We start from the raw sequence: 19,245 nt of genomic DNA, 5'->3' as shown, positions 1-19,245 counted from the left end.
CAGGGCCTGGGATCTGAATTTTTTTTTTTTTTAAGATTTTAATTATTTATTCATGAGAGACACACAGAGAGGGAGGCAGAGACACAGGCAGAGGGAGAAGCAGGCTCTCCGTGGGGAGCCAGATGTGGGACTCGGTCCCGGGACCCCAGGATCACGGCCTGAGCCAAAGGCAGATGCTAAACTGCTGAGCCACCCAGGGATCCCCAGGGATCTGAATTTGTAACAGGCTCCCTCATGCTTCTGATGCCAGCCATGTAGGGCCCTAAGCATGTGGATATTGAGACCCAGACCAAGAAATGAATCTGCTCCAAAGGCAGCGCCCACCCCCGATCCAGAGTCAGCCAAAGGGCAGGAGGCAGGCGTCAAAGCGCTGGCTTTGCCCACCAAAGGAGCCTGGAGCTTGGGTCCTTAGGGGGCGAGGGTGGGCTGGCTCTGTCAAAGGATCCCTCCGTCCTGCCACACTTTCTATCCCAGCTCGGAGCTCCCCCTCTGAGAGTCATTCCTTGAGGTTCTGGAGTGGTTTTCTATCCATTGGTGACACCTTTGGAATTCTTGAGAAGCCATTAAGATTTCAGGGCTCTGATTGGGTTGCCCTGCACGTGTGTGACTCCCAAATCCACATGCTGAAGCCCTGACCCCAGACCCAATTGCATGTGCAGATAAGCCTTTCAGAAGGTCGAGTTAAATGAAGTCACGATCACGAGGTCCGATCTGAAAAGACTGGTCGCCTTCTAAGAAGGGGAAGAGAGATGTTTCTCCCTCGCCCTGGCGAAGGCCAAGCGAGTGCAGGTGGGAGAGTGACCGCCTGCGAGTCAGGAAGAGCTCCCACCCCAACCCGACCACGCGGGCCCCTGACCTCAGACTTCCAGGCTCCAGGACTGTGAGAAATACATCTCTTTGTTTAAGCCACCCAGCCCACGGTGTTTGCCACTGCCCAGGACATTGGTATAGGGGAGGTGACAGGAAGGACAGGGAGACTGGGGGAGGACGGTGCCCAGGGAGGACAGTTTTGCTAAATCCAGCCCCCCGGCCTGAAGATTTCCAGAGGCTAAAGAGGGCTCAGAGGGATTTAGGGGGGATTCTCATGGGATTTGGGACTAAGACATAGGTACAAATGTCTGCCTCAAAGACACATCTGCTCTTCCGAGGGCCTGGTGCTCCTGGGTCCCAGAATAGTTCTCCACTATGATTAGGCATCAGAATCGTGAGGGGGTGCAGTCTAAATCTCCAGGGCTTTCTTTTTTAAGGCCGGAGATTTGTGGATCCTTTCCCTGGAGAGTCTGGCCGGCAGGGCGGAGGTTCGGCCGGGGCAGCTGAAGATGTGAGCAGTGGCCAGGGGTCAGGTGAGAGGTTTACACCAGTGGTTCTCAAAGCTCAGGAGCATTACCTGGAAGGCTCGTCCCCCCGCAGATTGCTTGGCCCCCTCCTCAGAGTTTCAGATTCAGTAGGTCTGGAGTGGGGCCTGAGAATTTGCGTTTCTACCATTTTTAGGAACTGTTGGTGATGCTGGCCTAGGCCTATGCTTCGAGAACCACTGGTCTAGACATTCAGCAGTGTGGTCTGCTGGTTAGAGCCCGGGGGCAGCCAAGGCTGTGGGTGGGAGTCAGGCAGGGTCTCTCTGGCCCAGGCCACAGGCTGCAGGGGCTGCTGGCAAAGCCCACTGGTCTGGGACACTGCAGAGAGAGCGGGCAGGGGTCTGACAGTCCACACCCGGGGCTGGGAGAGGAGCTTGAAAAAGAGGCTCCAGGGCCCCTCTGTTTCTCGTCCGTCTGCCCCCTTCTCAGCCATCACGGGGCCACGGGGCTGGTCTGAGGCTGGACACTTGTTGGCAGTGGTTGGCTGCCGTATGTCCATACCCATCTTTGGGAGAAGTGGGGCCTCAGCGAAATCCTAGATTGGGGGTACTTTTCCATAAGATGTGGATGTGAGCCCAATTTTGCCACTGAGCTGCTGAGGGAGACGGGAGTGTGCTCCTCGCACCTTCTCAGTGTCCCTCTGCCGACCTAGAAGACACCCACCCACCCACCTGCTGTCCTACAGGCTTCATCCCCTTGTCCCTCACGGGGCAAGGGCTGCATTTAGTCTTAGGGTGTTGCCATGGGGTACCTGTCCTCCTCTGGAGTGCAAGTCCCTAAGGCCAGGGTCTGGCCCCTTCCATCTCTCCTCCTCCAGAGTCGAGCACAGGGCTGGCCACATCACACACCCCCCAACAAAGAGGGCAGAGCTGAGCAGGATAGAGGTGAGCCTTTTAGAAGCGCCTGACAGCAGTGCCCAGACGGCACGCGCATAGAACGCTGTCAGGTGGCACGTAGATGCACAATCGAAAAGGAGATTTATGTATTTATTAAATGCATTATCTTCTATGGCAACTGGTAAAGAATCGCCACTTATGGTAATGATAAAAGATCTCCATTTATTTATTTTTGAAAGTAGGCTCCACGCCCAACGTGGGGCTCGAACTCATGACCCTGAGATCAAGAGTCACATGCACTTCTGACTGAGCCAGCCAGACCCCCACCCCCATAAGATCTCCACTCATGAGAGTAATGAAAGTAATGAAATATGAGTCGATGTAAAGAAAAGTGTTAAGTTATTAGTGCTACAGGTGGAATAGGGCTTTCAGAAGAGTCACGGGTCTGAGCAATGGTGGGTGGGCTCGGGTCAGGGAAACAGGCCTCTCTAGTGGAAGTCCCAGCTTTGACCATCAGCTTGCTGGGTGGCCTCGGGCAAGTTGCTTTCTCTCTGTTTCACCGAACGTAAAATGGGGGCACAGCACCAGGTAGGGGTGGTGGCTGGTATCTGGGCAGCTCAGAGGGGGCAGGTCCCGGACACAGGGCTGAGGAGGGGGACATGGAGAAGCTGGGGATCTCTTGGCTGGGCCCCCCTCCACTTTCAGCAGCTCCTAACTGGGACTTCACCTGGTTTTACATATTGGGTTTCTGCATACAGTTCTAGTCAGAAAAAAAAATGCTCTAGAAGCTGGCAGGCAGGGCAGGATGAGTCTTAAGACTTGACTCTGACCGTAGTGGTTCTAAGTGATGCTTTCTGTCACCTGTGTTCCTCTTGGCAGCAAGAACCTGGAGGAGGCCCCAGAGGCTCCAGGGGTTAGCGTCTGGCCCACATGGGAGCTCCAGGGCCCCACACCCTCCTACCCCAGCTCCAGCCCTGCTCTGAGCCGAGCAAACAGCTCTCCTTAGGGCGGCTCTAGCAGAAGCAACAAAGGCACCATTGTCCCCTGCGGAGCCTGCCAGAGGCCTCCCTTCCCGGGAAGAACCTCTCAGGACTCATCCCCCAGAAACCAGAGAGCCAGGGGCGGGGGCACCTCGACTGTCCCTGGAGGCTGCAGGGAGGGGGTCCAGGATGGTATCGAGGGAGCCAGCGGGGACACAGGCAGGGGCTGTGACAGTGGCCATGGCTGCTGAAGATACTGTGCACAGGACAGGCTGCTGGTCCCTGGGACCACATGGTTCCCAGAGCCCAGGACAGGGCCACGCTCCATACAGACTTGGGGGAAACGAATGAACGATGGAACCCATCCTTCCTGGTTTCCCAAACCAAATTACTAGAAGGATCAAGAAAAATGAAACCCGATTGCTTGTCGGCTTGAAAACACTCAGTGGCTCCTGGTGCCAGCCGATACAGCAGACGCTGGTGCCCGTCCGGTGACATTCAGCCACCGGGCCTCAGCTTCACCCTCCAGCCTCATCCCCCCCGACGCCGCTCCAGCTCACTGTACACTCTGCACAGGTGGTTCCCTCTGTCCTTTCCCCTGACTTCTCTGCCGGGCAGCGACCAGCCCTCATAAAAGACCCAGCTCAATCCACTTGTCTCCATCCGTGTTTTTTTCCCCTTGTGGCCGCTTGATCCCAGAAGGTGGGGGTTGCCTCTTTTTTCTCTTTCAGCCTCTCGCCCAGTCCAGGCCCAGGGCGAGTACAAGCATTGGCTGAAGGAAGGGCGGGGAGAGCAGGGCTTGCTCATGTGGTCACTCACGCCCTCAACACCTACTGACGGAGCTGACGGAGCACTTACTATGTGCCAGGCCCAAGAGAACCGGCTCCCCGGGCCCACGGAGCACATGTTCTAGGGGAAGAGAGAGACGTTCAGTGGACTACACAGCGGATGACGATGCGGCTTTGGCTGTGAGAATGGCTCTACTATAGAAGCAGCGAGTGCCTTGAAGCCCTGGCCTGCAGGTCAAGGAGGGCTTCCTGGAGGAGGTGGCACTGGAGCTGAGGTCTAACCCTGGACTCTGAAGGACAGCAAGAATTAGCTAGACCAGTGGATCTTAAATTTGGAGCGTGCATCAGCATTACCTGAAGGGCCTCGTAAAATACAGGTTGTGGGACCATCCTGTCTCTGGCTCGCTGCTCTGGGGTGGAGCCTGAGAAACGTGCTTTACATTTCTTTTTCTCCCTTAGATTTGCAGAGGAACAATCGACAAATATAATTATATATATTTAAAGTGTCCAGCATGATGACTTGCTATATATCCACATTATGGAATGAAACCGCGTTCCTTTCTTTTCTCGGTTTTGTAACTCATTTGATGGCAAATTAACAACGGTTACCTTCAAAAGTTATGACTCCAAACGTGCTATCATTTCTCGAGGGTGATCAGAGACCTGGAATCATAGACAACTTCCCACAGAAGAAGCTCGATATAAGTCAGAGTTGGTGTATCACCAGCATTTATAAAACCCGGCCTAGGGAGGGCACGAGAACCGGCGACACACGCACGGTCTTAACATAGCGAACATTTAGCCTGGAAACTGTGTTTCTAACAAGTTCCCAGGTGCTCCTGCTGCTGCTGCTGGTCCAGGGACCATAGTTTGAGAACCAGCGAATTGGACAAAGAGAGGAGGAAGAGGAGCAGAGATTTCCAGGCAGCAGGGACAGCCTGGGTGGGGGCCGAGGTGGACATCAGCCCGGGGCGGCGTTGGAGGCAGCGGGGATTGGTGTGGCCGCAGTGGGTGAGCAAGGGGGAAGGAAGTGGCAGGAGGAGAGGACTTGGCTTGTGGTGAGGAGCTGGCCTTTCTACCTGAGGGCACTGAAGGCTTCTGGACTTTTTTTTTGGGGGGGGGGGCATGGTTGTTTCTGCACTGCAGGCAGATCACCCAGGTGCAGGGTGGGGCACGCATTTCAGGAGAGCAATACTGGAAGTGGGGGACTGAGGGCGAAGGTGACCGCAGCGTCTGGGTGAGTCATGACAGGGGCATGGGACAGGGTGGTGGCCGTGGAAATGGACAGAAACGGCCAGTCGGTTGGTGTCAAACACAGGCGCTTTGAGCAAGACTGGAAAGCAGTGTCAGGGTAGAAGAGGATGTTTACTGAGTCCGGCCCAAGGGAACAGGCTCTGTGATCTAACATCTGCTCAGCCCCGCACATGTCCCATGGCCTCTGGGGAGCCAGTCGGCCTCTCTGGTCTTCACTCACTCGGTGGCGAGGGTCACCAGCTTGGCCTCGCGGGGCTGGGGTGCCCACTCAGCCGCAGACTTGAGGGCATGACGTGTCTGCTCCTAGCTGGCGCCTGGCCCTCTCGGCTTATCCATCTGTCCCGGGCCTCGTTAACACCAGCCAGGGATCACCCCCCCTCCCCCAGTGAACCCAGCTCCTGGCAGCCTGGGTGTGACATCCTGCCCTCGGGTCTTTGCAGGAGTCTGAGAGGGGGTTCGTGGGTGCCAACCTGGCATGCAGGCCCATGGCGAGCACCCTCAAGGGGAGGGATGAGGGGAGGAAGGCAAAGCCTCAACTTGGCAGGATGGGGGCTGGAGCCCTGAGGTGGGTAGCTGCCCTGGACAGGGGATGCGGCTATCTTCAGCCGGCCCCCCTTCTCTGCCTGGTGACCTCAGCCGCCTCTCACACCAGGCTTCCAGCTGCCCGTCTCCTTACGGCAGAAACCATCTAATCTGCGTTCACTCCCTCCCCGGACACCTTCAGTAACCCCCCGCCGCCTGTGTAACAAAGTCTAACACGCGAGCCTGGCAGTCGAAGCCCTGGTTTGAGCTCACTGACTCTCCAGCCCTACACTGTAGGCCACTGAGTCTGTGCCCTTTCTGCTCCCGTGTGTCCCAACTGTCCTGCCAGGTACCTCTGCTCCCGCGTGGTATGACCTGGTCACACTGTGAACCCCTGTCCCTCCTTACAGCTCAATTGCCACCTCCTCCAGGAAGTCTTCCCTGATCCCAGCTGCCAGGACTCCTCCCTCCCTCCCCTTTGTTGGTGCTTTTAACGGCCCCTAAAACAAAGGTTCAACATTCCTCTCCCATGAGTGTTATGGATGCTTTGAAGCCAAAGCTCATTATTGTTTTAATAATGTTACAATAAGCCCAATACGAGTTCACGATAATGACTTTCTGAGGATTTAGCATGTGCCAGGGCCACCCGCCCTCAGGCCATCCTTTTGAAACCCCATGAGGTCTGTACCAATATCATCCCCTTCTACAGACGAGCATGTTGAGAGCTGCAGAGAGTGAGCACCTGGTCCACGTCTCAGAGACAGCAGGGGCAGCGCGTGAGGTAAACTCAAGCTCTCTGAGCTCTGTCCCAGTCTGGCTGCTGCCTTCCTGGGGGAGGATCCAGACCTTACAGTCTTCCCTAAAGGTCCTCTACTGGAGGGTGCGGGGATGTTGGGCCCGGCTCAGGAGCGGAGCAAATGAGAAGCCCTTAGGAGCCTCTAGAGCCCCCGACTTATTTTGGAGGTGGGGTCAGGGGCCCAGAGGAGGGACACCAAAGGCTTGGGTGAGTGACCTAGATAGGCAGGCTTGGGCCCATCACAGCCTGGCCACGGAGCCTGGCACGGTGGGCAGGCAGTGCTGCCTCTGAAAACTGGCCACCCCCACTGTCTCACAGGTGTCACCAGCTGTGGGGTGACACAGTGGTGAGCCTCTGCCACCGTGCTCCCCACCTGATGCAGGGCCCTCTGGGCAGGAACGGAAGGCTCTCGGAGACCCCAGTTCTGCAAGTGGCTGGGGGCTTGACACACAGGGTACCGGGTCCTCCTTAGGACCCTGCCACTCCCCAGGAACCAGCCCAAAACCAGAGCCGAGGAGCAGCTCCTGGCAAGACCTCCTTTTTAGGGTTGAGAGCGCTGGGTGCTGCCCTAATTTATGAGGCCACCTGACCTGGCCTGATTCCTCCCACCGTCATTCTCTCAGGAGCAAGCGCCGCTCTGGCCAAGCTCGGCCACATGCCCTTGACCTTCCACTGGCCAGTCCGACAGTGCTCATCCCTTGAGGCTGGGGGTGGAGAGCTCAGCCCAGTGAGAGGCCAGTCTACATGCATCACTGGCCACCTCCATCCATTCATTCAATGAAGGAGCCCTTCATTGACTTGAGGGCTGGAGGTATATGGGAGCAGGGAGGGCAGCGGGCATGGAGGGGGACACGCCCCCAACATAAGTCCCAGAAGGCAGCCTGGCAGAGTGGTCAGGGGCCCGGGCCCGGCACTGCCACCATTCACCTGCTGTGTCAACTTGGACAAACATTCTTTATCTCAGTTTCCCCAAATAAGGGGGCATAAAATTGTTGTGAGGTCTAAACACATGTAAATTATTAAATGCACGTGAGATGAGCACGGAGGGCGTTAGGAAGGCAGTCTGGGCATTCAGTAAACGCGAGCGAATAGTAAGTAAATAAGATCTGCAAGGAGGAAAAATAGTACAGAGGTGGAGAGGGCCTGGGGCGTGAGGTAGGGCACCACGAAACGAGGGTAGTGACGAATGCTGCTCAGAGGGGCTGATGTCTGCGTTAAGCCTTGATGGATGAAAGGTCAGGCTTGCAGGAGTCTGAGGAATAGTACTCCAGGCAGAGGGACGAGCACATACAAAGGTCCTGTGGCACGAATGAGCTTGGTGTGGTCAAGTGCTAACAGCATCCACAATGTGGCCAGAATGGAGTGTGTGCAGGGTAGTCAGCGGGAGATGGGATCGGTGAGGCAGGGGCTGGCCCTCTCTGGGAAGGGGACACCATGGCACCCCACTTCTCTAATGCTTCTAACGGGATCACAGACCCCACCCCCCCATCATCTTTCTCCTAAGGATGCTTTCTAAAATACTCACACCAGCCAAGGGACAGGGAAGAAGTCTAAGAGGAGTCCAGGGAGTTAGATGGTGAATTTTGATTCTCCAGGCTCTTCCTGAAGGTGGGGTACGTATCTGTCCTCCTCCCCGTTTTCCCAGCATTTTTCCTAAGCCCGCTCCTCCTGCCCTGATACCCTCTTCCCATCTGTTGCCAGAAAGTGATGGGCGAGACCCAGTCAGGAAAAATGGCTGGTCAGCCCCTGCCTCGGGGCATCCCGGGGTGGGGGGATCACTCCCACCTCCCATCTCATCCTGAGGTCAAGTGTCACCAGGAGAATGCTGTGCAGAGGCAAGAGACAACCGTGAAGGTCATCTGTGCCCTGAAGCTCCTGCAGACTTTAAGAAAGAGATCCTGACCTCTCTCCACCAGACAGAAGGGGACACCTCTCACTCCCCCCTGGGCAGATGCACAAACCAAGGGAGGGACAGGAGAAGCTGTCTTCACGGCCCCGTTTGTGGGTCAGTGGGACAGTCAGGCACAGAGTGATCGCCCCCGTAACTTGACTCCAAGGCTGCCCTTCCCCTGGTCCCTCCGGCTCCGGGGGGTGTCTCCGCAGAGAAACCAAAGGGAAGAAAGGAGGGTGAAGCCAGCAGGGAGATGCCACACGTGCTGCGCCCCCTCCAGCTTCAAGCCTAAATCAGATAGGGACCTGGGCCAGCCCCAGGGAGGAAGCAGCTGCCAGGCAAAGGGACCGTCCGGGGAGATGGCGTTGGGCAAGGCGTACATGTGCCAGATCTAAGATAAGATGCTTGGGGGAAGGAAACAGCAAGTACCTTTAGCAACTGTCACAAAGTAAATCTCTAGAAAAAAAAAAAAAATCCTGACTTCCTTTTTTCTGTGAATTTACTGAGTTTACTGGAAACTAGCCCTCAGAATGTGCCCGGGTTGGGGCATCTCCCCCAAGGGGCCAGTGCGGCTCAGGAGACCCACCAGACGGTCTGCTGAGGAACGGGGCAGGCGAGGTCCCCCCTGGGCTGCAGGACGGGGAGCCATGTGCGCATCTCAGGAAAGGCGGCCCACGCCCTTGGGAAAGGGGGGTGGGTGCTGACACCTGTTCACTCACTCGGGAGGTGAAGAGGCCAAATATACTCCCTTACTAACGGGGCATAGGGTCCACCAGGCCTTGTTGGAGACCCTGGGGGGCATCATGTGGGGTCTACAGTTAGAACCTGTGCCTGGGTCCAAAGGACTCCGTGGGAAGTGCGGGGCTGAAAGGGGGCGGGGGAAGCGAGTGTGGGCAATGGAGGGTGCAAGAGACGCAGGCCGGCCGAGAGGGTCACCCTGTTCAACTTGCTAATTTTAAAGTCACACAGTGGAGGTTAAGAGCGTGGGCTCTGGGGTGCCTGGGTGGCTCAGTGGTTGAGCCTTTGGCCCGGGGCCTGATCCTGGAGACCCGGGATCGAGTCCCAGGTCGGGCTCCCTGCAGGGAACCTGTTTCTCCCTCTGCCCGTGTCTCTGCCTCTCTCTCTGCGTCTCTCATGAATAAATGAACAAAATCTTAAAAAAAAAATTAAAAGAGCATGGGTTCTGAGTCAGATATGGGCCCGAGTCCTGTGTGACATGGGGGCACTGGTCTCACTTCTCTGAGCCTTGCTTCCTCATCTACAATATGGGATAATCTCAGCGTGACCCCCAAGGTCTGTGGTGAGGAAGATACAAGATAGGGCATCTGGTTTCTAAGTGCTCACTAATATCCCTGCTATTATTAATACTGACGCTAGCTCTTACTGCTACAGATGCCAGCGGCGACAGAAGTCACAGTCCCGTCTCCTTCGTTCTGGAAGACGCTTCCTTCTAATAGACCAGTGGCTCTCAACGGGTGGTGATGTTGTCCTCCTGCCAGGTGTCCGATGGCAGGGGGACTGCTCCTGGCATCTAGGGGTGGGAAGCCAGGGCTGACGCTAAACACTGTACAAGGCACAGGACAGCCCCCCACGACAGAGGATTATCTGGCTCCAAATGCAGTAGCGCTGAGGGTCAGAACCCCCGCTCTAGGCCTGTCCTGTTCAGGACATGTGGACATCAAGCTAAAATTCAGCGAATCTGCCTGGAGATGTGCCGTAAGTATAAAATACATGTTGAATGTCAAAGGTTTAGTATGAAAAGGACAATGTGAACTATCTCATTAATCATCTTTATATTGATTATATATCGGAACGCTAGTATTTTTGGATATACTGGTTTAAATAAAATATACTATGGAAATTAATTTCACATATTTTGATCCTAAAAAATGTGGCTGCTAGAAAATTAAAATTTACACAAGTGGCTCTGTTTGTGGCTGGCACTCTCTTTCTGCTGGACAGTGCTGGTCTACACTGCGCTCCTTCTCTTGGGGGTGGTGGAGTCTTCAGTGAAGCGCAGCTGGGAGATGTGGGTCGTGGTGGCAGTGGCCACTTTCTTGAGAAAGGACAAAAGGGATCATCACACCTCTGCTCCCTGCCAGAGGGAGGGTGAGTCCACACCTCCTCGCTCAGTGCCCCTGCTGGGGCTGGGCCTCTCTCTGCCAGGACAGGGGAGGGCAGGAGGCCCGAGCCCGGCCCCCCTCTTTTCTCCCCATCCCCCCACTGGAGGCACCATGCCAGCAGTTCGGGCTGCAGCAAAAATGCCCCAGTGAACAAACAGGCGGGTATAGGGACAGCTGAGGCTTACAGACCTGAGTGCACTGGCTCCCAGCCCACTCCCTGGCAGTGCCCAGTTTAGGACTGGGGGTGGGGAAGAAAGGTCTGGACCACACTCCCCTGCTGTGTTATGACCCTCAGAAACCACATTTGAGGTTTCCATGTGGACGACTGAGGCCAGGGGCAGATGAGCAGAGAGGGTCCCTGGTCTGCGTGGTGACAGGGCCCTTTGCCCTCAGGAGGCTGGGGCCTAATGGTATCGGCATGGCCAGTGCCTGCTGAAAAGGTGGCAGGAGACTGGCTGGGCAGGGCTGCCAGGGCCACCGGAGGTGACAGAGAGGATGGGCTGGGGAGGGTGTGTGAGAAGACACGGGGATGGGATTTGGTGAGGGCCTGGGGGAGGCAGCTGTGCTCCAGATGACAGAATGACTTGGAAACGATAAGCCACGTTGGCACCTCCAGCTCAGCTCAAGGCACAGAGACGTTAGGGGAGCTGCCCAAAGGGTATCAGCATGGGATCCCACCTGAGAGTCCTGAATGCTCCCCTCGTCAGCACTGACCCCTCCCCCTCTGGCAAGGGGGAGCATTTCACATGCTCTGATCGAATGCTCATGATCCTGCGGGGACCCTCTGCACCCCTTTACTCACACCAGCCACACCTTCGCAAGGATGCCCCACAGAATACCGGCGGTGGACCACGGACTTGCCCCCTTCCTGGGGGCCGGGGGCAGCGGGGAGGGGCATGACCTCAATTCCCCCACCCTGTGTCCTGCCGCTGCCTCAGAAATCCTACACTCCACCAAAGTTTGGGTGCAAGAGAAGAGGGGGAGGAAACAGGGTCCAGAGTCAGGGGCGCCTTTCTGCCAAAGACCCTGCCTCTGCACCCTCCAGCCTGGCATATCAAAGTCCTCCCCAGCCCCAGGGTGAAGTCAGGGGAAGGCATTCGGGGACAAGCAGCTCACAGCCAGTGCCTGGGGACAGGCCACCAGCAGCAGCCCCCACTGGGCGAAATTGGAGCCTGAGTATCCCCCAGGGCCAGATCCCGCCCCAGGGCAGCTCCCCTCTGGCCTGGCCCCAGCCTGCATCGGGGCAAATCCTGGAGGAAGCTCATCTGAGGTGGGTGGTGAGTCAGAAGGGTCTGAGAGGAGGGGGAGGGTGGAGGGGAGAGGAAGGGGGAAGAGCAGGGGTCCCCTGGGGTGCCCTGGGAGAGGGCCTGGGGCGGGTCAGCCGGAGGGAAGACTGGGGTCCAGGGGAGGGGCTCTGGGAAAGGAGAGACGACGGAGCTGGGTCTGTGTCAGGGTCTCAGGATTTCGGGGAGGCTGCCAGTGTGGGGGCGGCCAGGTTTCTGGGTGTCTTAGGATTCCTGGGTGCAGGGGCCTCGGGATGAGGAGCAGCTGGCGCTGGAGGAAGGCGGTCGCGTCCCCAGCCCCGAGGAGGGCCTCGGGGTTTCTGGGGCCGAGCGGGGGGTGTCGGGCCGCGGCGGGCCCCGCTCACCTGTACACATCCGTCCAGAGGTAGGTACCCAGCACGTACACCGCCTCCACGCGGCTCCCGTACTGCAGCCGCACGGTCCTCTCGCGCAGCATCTTCCCGCAGCGCAGAGCCGGGCCTCGCTGGTCGCTGGTCGGGGTCGCGTCCCGCCGGGGCACCTGCCGGAGCACCTGCCGCACAGGTGCGCCCACTCCCGCGGCGGCGGCCCCGCGCTCCGCCTTATCTAGGGCCGGGGGGCGGGGCGGGCGGGCGGCCTCCTCGCGCAGTGGGCCGCGGGCCCGTCCGTCAAGCGTGGCCACGCCCCCCGCCCCGCCCGCGCCCCCCGCCCCGCCCCCCGCCCGCCCGCCGCCCGGGTGAGGTCAGCGGTTGCCAATTTCCTCCCTCCCTCGGTTGCTTGGCTCCCTCGGCTCCCTTGCGGTGGGCTCCGGCCACCGGGCCCGGGACGCAGGGCCACTGTCCCCTCGGGGGGGGGGTGGCGCCCAGCCTGGGGTCCCGACCTGAGTCTTCCCTAACGGGACGTTTGCAAAGTAAGGGCACGGGAGCAGAGGGCGTGGCCAGGAAGCCAGGTACAGGCTGAGGTCCCCTGCACCCCCAACCACCAGGGTTAGGGTGAGGACTGGGGAGGGAGGGGTTGGCAGGGGCACCCAGCAGCCTGCAGGGTCAGAATGCCCAGCCAGGGCCTCGCGGGGTGGGGCGCTTCTTCCACCAGGAGTGGTCAGGGGTGGGGGTGAGAAGGGCCATCCTGGCTGTGGAAGATGGAGGAGCCCCTGGGGCCGGGGGGCTGGAGGCCGCTGGCGAGGAGGGCATTGATGGGAGCAGCGTTTGTGGACTGAATATGGATGTTCTGGGGACGGACAGTGAGGAATCCCGTTCTGGCCTGGGCCACTGGGTAAAGGAGGGTGCCACTGCAGGGGTCAGTTTGTGTTTTGGGGGGGTACAAGGTGACATCCAGTGGGTTCGGTCCCCACCCCTGTCTCAGACCTTTCCAGCCCTAAAGCTAAGCCAGGGCCTAGTCAGATAATTCAACCAGGTGTGAGTAAGTGGTCCTCTGTAGAGGGGACAGGAGCTGGGAGGTGGACGGTGGACTGGGATGGGTAAGGGGACAGGTTACAAGAAGGATGGGGTGGGGGCAGGCTGGAGGGGGGGGTGCATGTTTCAGAAGGGGGTAAGCTTGCTGGGGGAATGGGAGCCCTGGAAGGTGGTGCAGGGTGGAGGCTCATAAGTTCCCCGGGGCTGAGACACACCCAGCCTCTGACCCCAGTGGCCTTTTTGAGGAGGCCCAAATTAGGAGGTGGTGATGAGCCCAGCTGCTGGTGGGTGCCAGGATCTGGGAGGAATGTGGGTAGACAAAGGGGAAGGTCTGAGTTGGGCTGGGGGCGGGGCACCCGCCCACAAGGGCTCACAGACCCAGGGAGACGCTGGTAAATTTTGAAGGGCTCCTGGCAGTGCCAAGTGAGTGCACCATCCATCAGGAGGCAGCTCGAGCATAGTTACCTGCCAAAGAGGCAAAAACGTGTGCACCCTGGAGCTGACTCTGAGAGTCCCCCCCCCCCCCAGGTGGGCTCTTGTCTGGGCATCCCTCTACTGGAATTACATTTGAGTCCCTACTTCATGGCAGATACTTGGCAGATGCCAGGGTTCCCACCTTCCCGGGGATCACAGAGCATGACACCCTCATCTCACCCACGGGGCAACGAGGGCCCAGAGTGGGGGGGTTGGGAAGGGACACAGAACCCCTACTGAGGCCCTGGCAGGTCACAACAGTGATAACGTCAAGCAAGCGGTGGTGATTGCCAGGAGAGAAGGAGTAACAGCGGGCCCTTAATGCGTTCTTTCTGTGTGCCAGGCACTGTCCCAGCGGCACTTTTCATGTATTAGAATTAGATCATTGTACCCTCCCGATAACCCCGCCGCTTTGCAGACGAAGAAGTGAGCTGCCCAAAGGTTAAGGAATTTGCCCTCAGACTCCCAGCTCCCAAGAGTGGCAGGGCCGGGGTAGGAGCTCGCATGGCCCTGGGGGCAGGGGGGCTGGGGCAGGGGCAGAGCAGGTAAGAGCAGAGAAGGAACGTGGTCTTTTTTTTTTTTTTTTTAAGATTTTATTCATTCATTCATTAGAGACACACAAGAGAGGCAGAGACACAGGTGGAGGGAGAAGCAGGCTCCCTGCGGGGAGCCCGATGCGGGACTCGATCCCAGGACCTTGGGATCACAACCTGAGCTGAAGGCAGATGCTTTTCAGGTGCCCTGGGAACGTTGTCTCTTAATTGGTAGGTGAAGAAACACAAATCCTAGTTCCTTGGTGGGGACTGCCTCTGTGGGGCCCTGGACAATTCGCCCTGCCACTTGGTGCCTCATTTTTGTCATCTGTGAACGACTGACCTCTCAGCATAGATGTGAGGATGGTGTTAAATGAGACCATGTGTGGAAAACACAGTGCCTGGCACAAGCAAGCACTCAAGAGATGAAAGTCCCTCTCCGTAAAAAAACCCAACCTGGACCCGGTGGACCCAGTTTCGGGGTTCCTGCCCCTGGCTCAGGGCCTGCGATGGGTGTTGGGCCGCAGTGGCTGGTTGGTGTGAGGGGAGCCTCCCGGTGCCCAAGGGTTTAAAATAGCTGAAGTGGTCACAGCTGTTGGTGGATTCAGGGCCGGAGGTCTCACGCATCACGGCTGCTCCCACCGCTCCCCCGGGGGCCCGGAAGAGCCGCGGGGCATCTCATTGTGCCTTTTGGGGAATGCCAACAAAGAGCAGGCTTAGCTTGGGTCAGTTCCTGGCACTGATCCGCACCCCACGCCCCCAACTCCGGCTCCTGTCAAGTGTGTGGCTGGAGAGCCTGGGCTGGGAGGGCTCCCGTGAGCTGTTCCGTGCTGTGATCCTTTCCCGGGGGTCTGTCTCCCTGTGCCAGGCCTCGGGGAGGTGACTCGGACATCTCACGGGCCTGCTTTGAGGGAGTGACAGCTCACTGAGGGCATCGTTCATGCAAGAATTTCAAAAGAAAGAGACATACAAGTAATGCCTGCTTATTACAGAAAAAGAAAAAAAAATATGATCACCCATGACCTCAGGACCAGAGACACCACTGTTCACTTTTTTTTGAGTACGGTCTTGCAGGGCCGGCCTGACACAGTCCAGTGCTACCGTGGGTGACGGTGCTTGCGGGCTGAGCCCTTAGGCTCTGCCAGGAGCCGCTCTGAGGGCTTTGCACCTCTTAGCTCATTTAATCCTCCAACAACCCTATGAGCTGGGAGCTATTATTATTCCCAATTTGCACAGAGGTACCAACTGGTCTGGCGGTGAAGAGCAGGCATGGCCTTTGGACTCGGCAAAGCAGGGGTCAAGTCCAGTTCTGCTCCTCACTAGCTACGGGACCTCTCTGGACCTTGGTTTCTTCTTCCTTATGGGAGACGCTGGCAGTGCCCAGCCGAGCAGGGTTGTAAGGAATAATGAGGCGATACACATAGTAACGTGCTTAGCTCATCAGAGCCCAGTTCCAACTAAGTCCAGTAGATGATGGCTACTTTCTAGATGCACGTTTTGGACTGTACGTGCTGCTCTATAACACACTTTTAAAAAGCCTCTGCAGTTTATCACAGCATGTATTCCTAAGGTCTATCATCATCCGCCTTTATATTGTCCAGAACTTCAGAGTTTGCAGATGAAACCGAGGTTCTGATTAGCCAAGGAGACTCAGACAGGGAAGGAGATTGGAGAGAGAGGTCACCCAGCCGGAGAGCAAATGGAAGAATGCAGAGCAAGGAGTGGATGATATTTAGTGAGCGCCACTGTGTGCCAGGCTGTACCAGGCATCGGGTGGTCTACGATGTAAAAACAGGTCGCTGTGGCCATTCTTGGGAAGGAGAGGGCAGGAGCAGAGGAGCACCCTTGAGCACTGCTGGGGAGGAAGAACTTTTCTCTACCGTTCAAGATTCTTCTAGCTGGTCTAAATCAAACTGACATGAGACAGATTTTTTTTTTTTATGAGACAGATTAATGAGAGAAAATCAAGCAAAGTTTAAGAGCATGTGTGTCTACCTTCTGTATACATGGGGGAGACTCTGGGAAACGGAATAACTCCCGAAGTGGCTGAAGTCATCACCTTAAGTACCATGCCCAGTTAAAGACAAAAGAAGGGGCTGGGGTAGGGGCAGTCAGTTATGGGAAGTGACCAGGAAAAGCACAGGCGACAAGGGTCAGATTGTTATGCAGGTTTAAGTCCATGCTTTCTCCACTTATAGAGTTTCTAGAGATTTAGAGTCACTCTCCTATTCCTGGTACAGGGAGGGAGACACACTTACACGTGGAGCTTCCCTTTTACACATTAAATGCCTCTTATGAAATGGTAACTTCTATCAGTTTTTAGAACTTCTTTTTTCTTTTGTGTTTGCAGTTTCTTAAAAAATAACCAGTTTAATGTAATCAATATGCCCCGAAGGCCTCCTATTATGGGGTGGCAAAATTTGCTCCCCTATATTACCGCTAGGCCCCCTGAAGCCACTCAGGCAGATGCCTGAATCTAAGGCTCTTCTATACAGAAATTCTGGAGGGGCCGCTAAACCAGGACTTGGGGACCCAGAGGAGGAGTGCAGGGCTGCCTTGTAGATGAGGGGAGGGGGCCATGATCCTAGGTGAGACTTGAAGTGTGGGCTGCTGGGGAGGAGGAGTTGCCGGAAAAAGGCAAGTATACATCCAAGGGTCTAGTGAGTTCCATCTGGCCAATGTCTGGGTAGGGCAGGGGCTGGCCTGGCCAACACTAGGTCACACAGTGTCTTCTAAGTCATAGGAAGGACTGTTGGCTTTATCTTAAGATTGTAGGAAAGCCTCACAAGGGTCTTGAAACATGGCAAATGACTTGATGGGTGGTTTAGGAAAATCATTCTGGTGGCGGCGTAGAGCTGGATTTGACAGGAATAATTCTTCTTCTTCTTCTTCTTCTTCTTCTTCTTCTTCTTCTTCTTCTTCTTCTTCTTCTTCTTCTTCTTCTTCTTCTTCTTCTTCTTCTTCTTCTTCTTCTTCTTCTTCTTCTTCTCCTTCTCCTTCTCCTTCTCCTTCTTCTTCTTCAAGATTTTATTATTTATTTATTCATGAGAGACCACACAGAGAGGCAGAGACACAAGCAGAAGGAGAAGCAGGCGCCCTGCGAGGAGCTTGATGTGGGACCCCAGGATCATGCCCTGAGCCAAAGGCAGACGCTCAACCACTGAGCCACCCAGGCATCCCTTGACAGGAGTTCTGACAGGAGGCCAGAGTGGGGAGGTGATGGGCCATCCGTCCTCAAGGCAGCTTCTCTGTGCCCAGGGACCTCCCCACACTCTGCCCTCAAGAGCAGCTCCCGACGCCCTGGGTCTTTCCTTGCTCCCTCACATCCCCTTTCTGCAGCAAAGCCCACCCCATGATCCCACTCTCTCAGAAGGGGTCTCTGGCCAGCCAGTGAGGGAGGGGCTCTGGGATGGGCCAGTAAGTCCACTTCTGTCTCAGCTCTCAGGCCTGTTGCCATTCCACTCAGAGGAAGGGAAGGGCTGCTGTGATACATTTACTCAGTGGCTTAAGCAATGCGGTCATTTCACCTTTAGTACCATAGCACTCAGAGACACCTGAGTGTGGGGGATGGGGAGAGGGAAAGATTGACTGATTTTTAGAGGGTGGGGAGGGGCCAAGGGAGAGAGAGAGAGAGAGAATCTCAAGCTGACTCTCCACATTGAGTGTAGAGCCTGATATGGGGCCGATCCCACAACCCTGAGATGATGATCTAAGTCAAAATCAAGAGTCAGATGCTTAACCAACGGAGCCACCCAGGTGTCCCAAGAGATGCTTATTTTAAGGAATTGCTTCATGCTGTTATTGGGGCTGGCAATTCTGAAATTTGTAGAGTTGGACTCCAGGCTAGCTGGAAATTCAGGAAGAGCTGCTGTTCCTGTCTTGAGTCCGAAATCTGCAGGATGGAAACCCAGGCAGAGTCTCTATGTCGCAATCTGGAAGCAGATTTGCTTCCACGAGAAACCTCTTTGGTCTTAAGGTCTCGGACCGATTGAATGAGGCCCACCCGCCTCGTGGAGGTGAGCTGCTTTTCTCAAAGTCTGCTGATTGAAATGTTAAATCGTGTCAAAAAAGAAGACCTCGGGGCGCCTGGGTGGCTCAGTCGGGTAAGTGGGTAAGTGTCTGCCTTCAGCTCGGGTCATGCTCCCAGAGTCCTGGGATCGAGGCCCCCACATCGGGCTCCCTGCTCAGTGGGGAGCCTGCTTCTCCCTCTCCTTCTGCCTGCTGCTCCCCCTCCATGTGCTCGCACTTGCTCTCTGTCAAATAATTTTTTTTTTAAATAAAGAGAATACCCCCACAGCAACATTTAGTTTAGTGTTTGACTAAACAATTGGCATCATAGTCCAGCCAAATGGACGCATAAAATTCACCATCACAGCGCCGAAAAGCAGGCTAAGGGTTTGGTTCACTAGGCCACCATCTACGGGGCACTGATTTCCTGCCAGTCATCCCTGCCACAACCTCAGAGGGAAGTACTTTCATTACCCTCCTTTTACGTTTCCAAGGTACAATGACTTGCGCAGCATCCTGTCCCCAGTCCTTAAGATTCAAACGCAGGTCAGGGGGAGGACAGAGCTTGGATGAAACCCTCCACACCCTGAAAACAAAGCTGCAAAGGTAAATCCCAAGGGAGATGGATGTAATGGGCCAAATCTCTGAAAAGCTGCCGAGGGGCCAGAGAAAACTGACTCCGTCTATTTGTTGTGCTGCTCGGCGTGGCAGGCAGCCACCGGCCCACTGAGCCACCGAGCATTTGATATGTGGCCAGTCCGAATGGAGATGTACGGTGAGAGAAAGATACAGATTTTGGAGACTGTGCGTAATTAAAGTAAAAAAGATAATTTAAAAAATTGACTAAATGTGCGAGTGATAATATTTTGTATATATTGGATTGGATAAAACATATTATTAAAATGATTTGTACCTAGTTATTTTGATTTCCTTTTTTTAAAAATTTTGATTTTCAAAACATAGCTGTTGGAAAGTTTTACTTTACGCGTGAGACGTGCATTTGGGGCTTGC

General features: G+C 55.9%; 1 protein-coding gene and 1 non-coding gene across 2 annotated transcripts in view; both read right to left on the bottom strand.

The window, feature by feature from the left end:
• The window catches only part of PADI2 (peptidyl arginine deiminase 2), a 44,466-nt gene extending 32,082 nt beyond the window's left edge, over positions 1-12,384 (bottom strand). The window contains exon 1 of the mRNA XM_041765152.1: positions 12,194-12,384. Within this exon, the coding sequence (XP_041621086.1) occupies positions 12,194-12,285 (92 nt within the window). The 5' untranslated portion in view covers positions 12,286-12,384. The remainder of the gene's footprint in view (positions 1-12,193) is intronic.
• On the bottom strand, positions 4,675-4,800 carry LOC121498351. The gene has a single exon (XR_005989732.1). It is a non-coding gene; the product is annotated as a small nucleolar RNA SNORA72 (small nucleolar RNA).
• Positions 12,385-19,245: the final 6,861 nt, after the last annotated feature.

The sequence above is a fragment of the Vulpes lagopus genome, chromosome 8, assembly GCF_018345385.1.
Source record: "Vulpes lagopus strain Blue_001 chromosome 8, ASM1834538v1, whole genome shotgun sequence".
Taxonomy (NCBI): domain Eukaryota; kingdom Metazoa; phylum Chordata; class Mammalia; order Carnivora; family Canidae; genus Vulpes; species Vulpes lagopus.
This window is presented reverse-complemented; position numbering and strand designations above follow the sequence as displayed.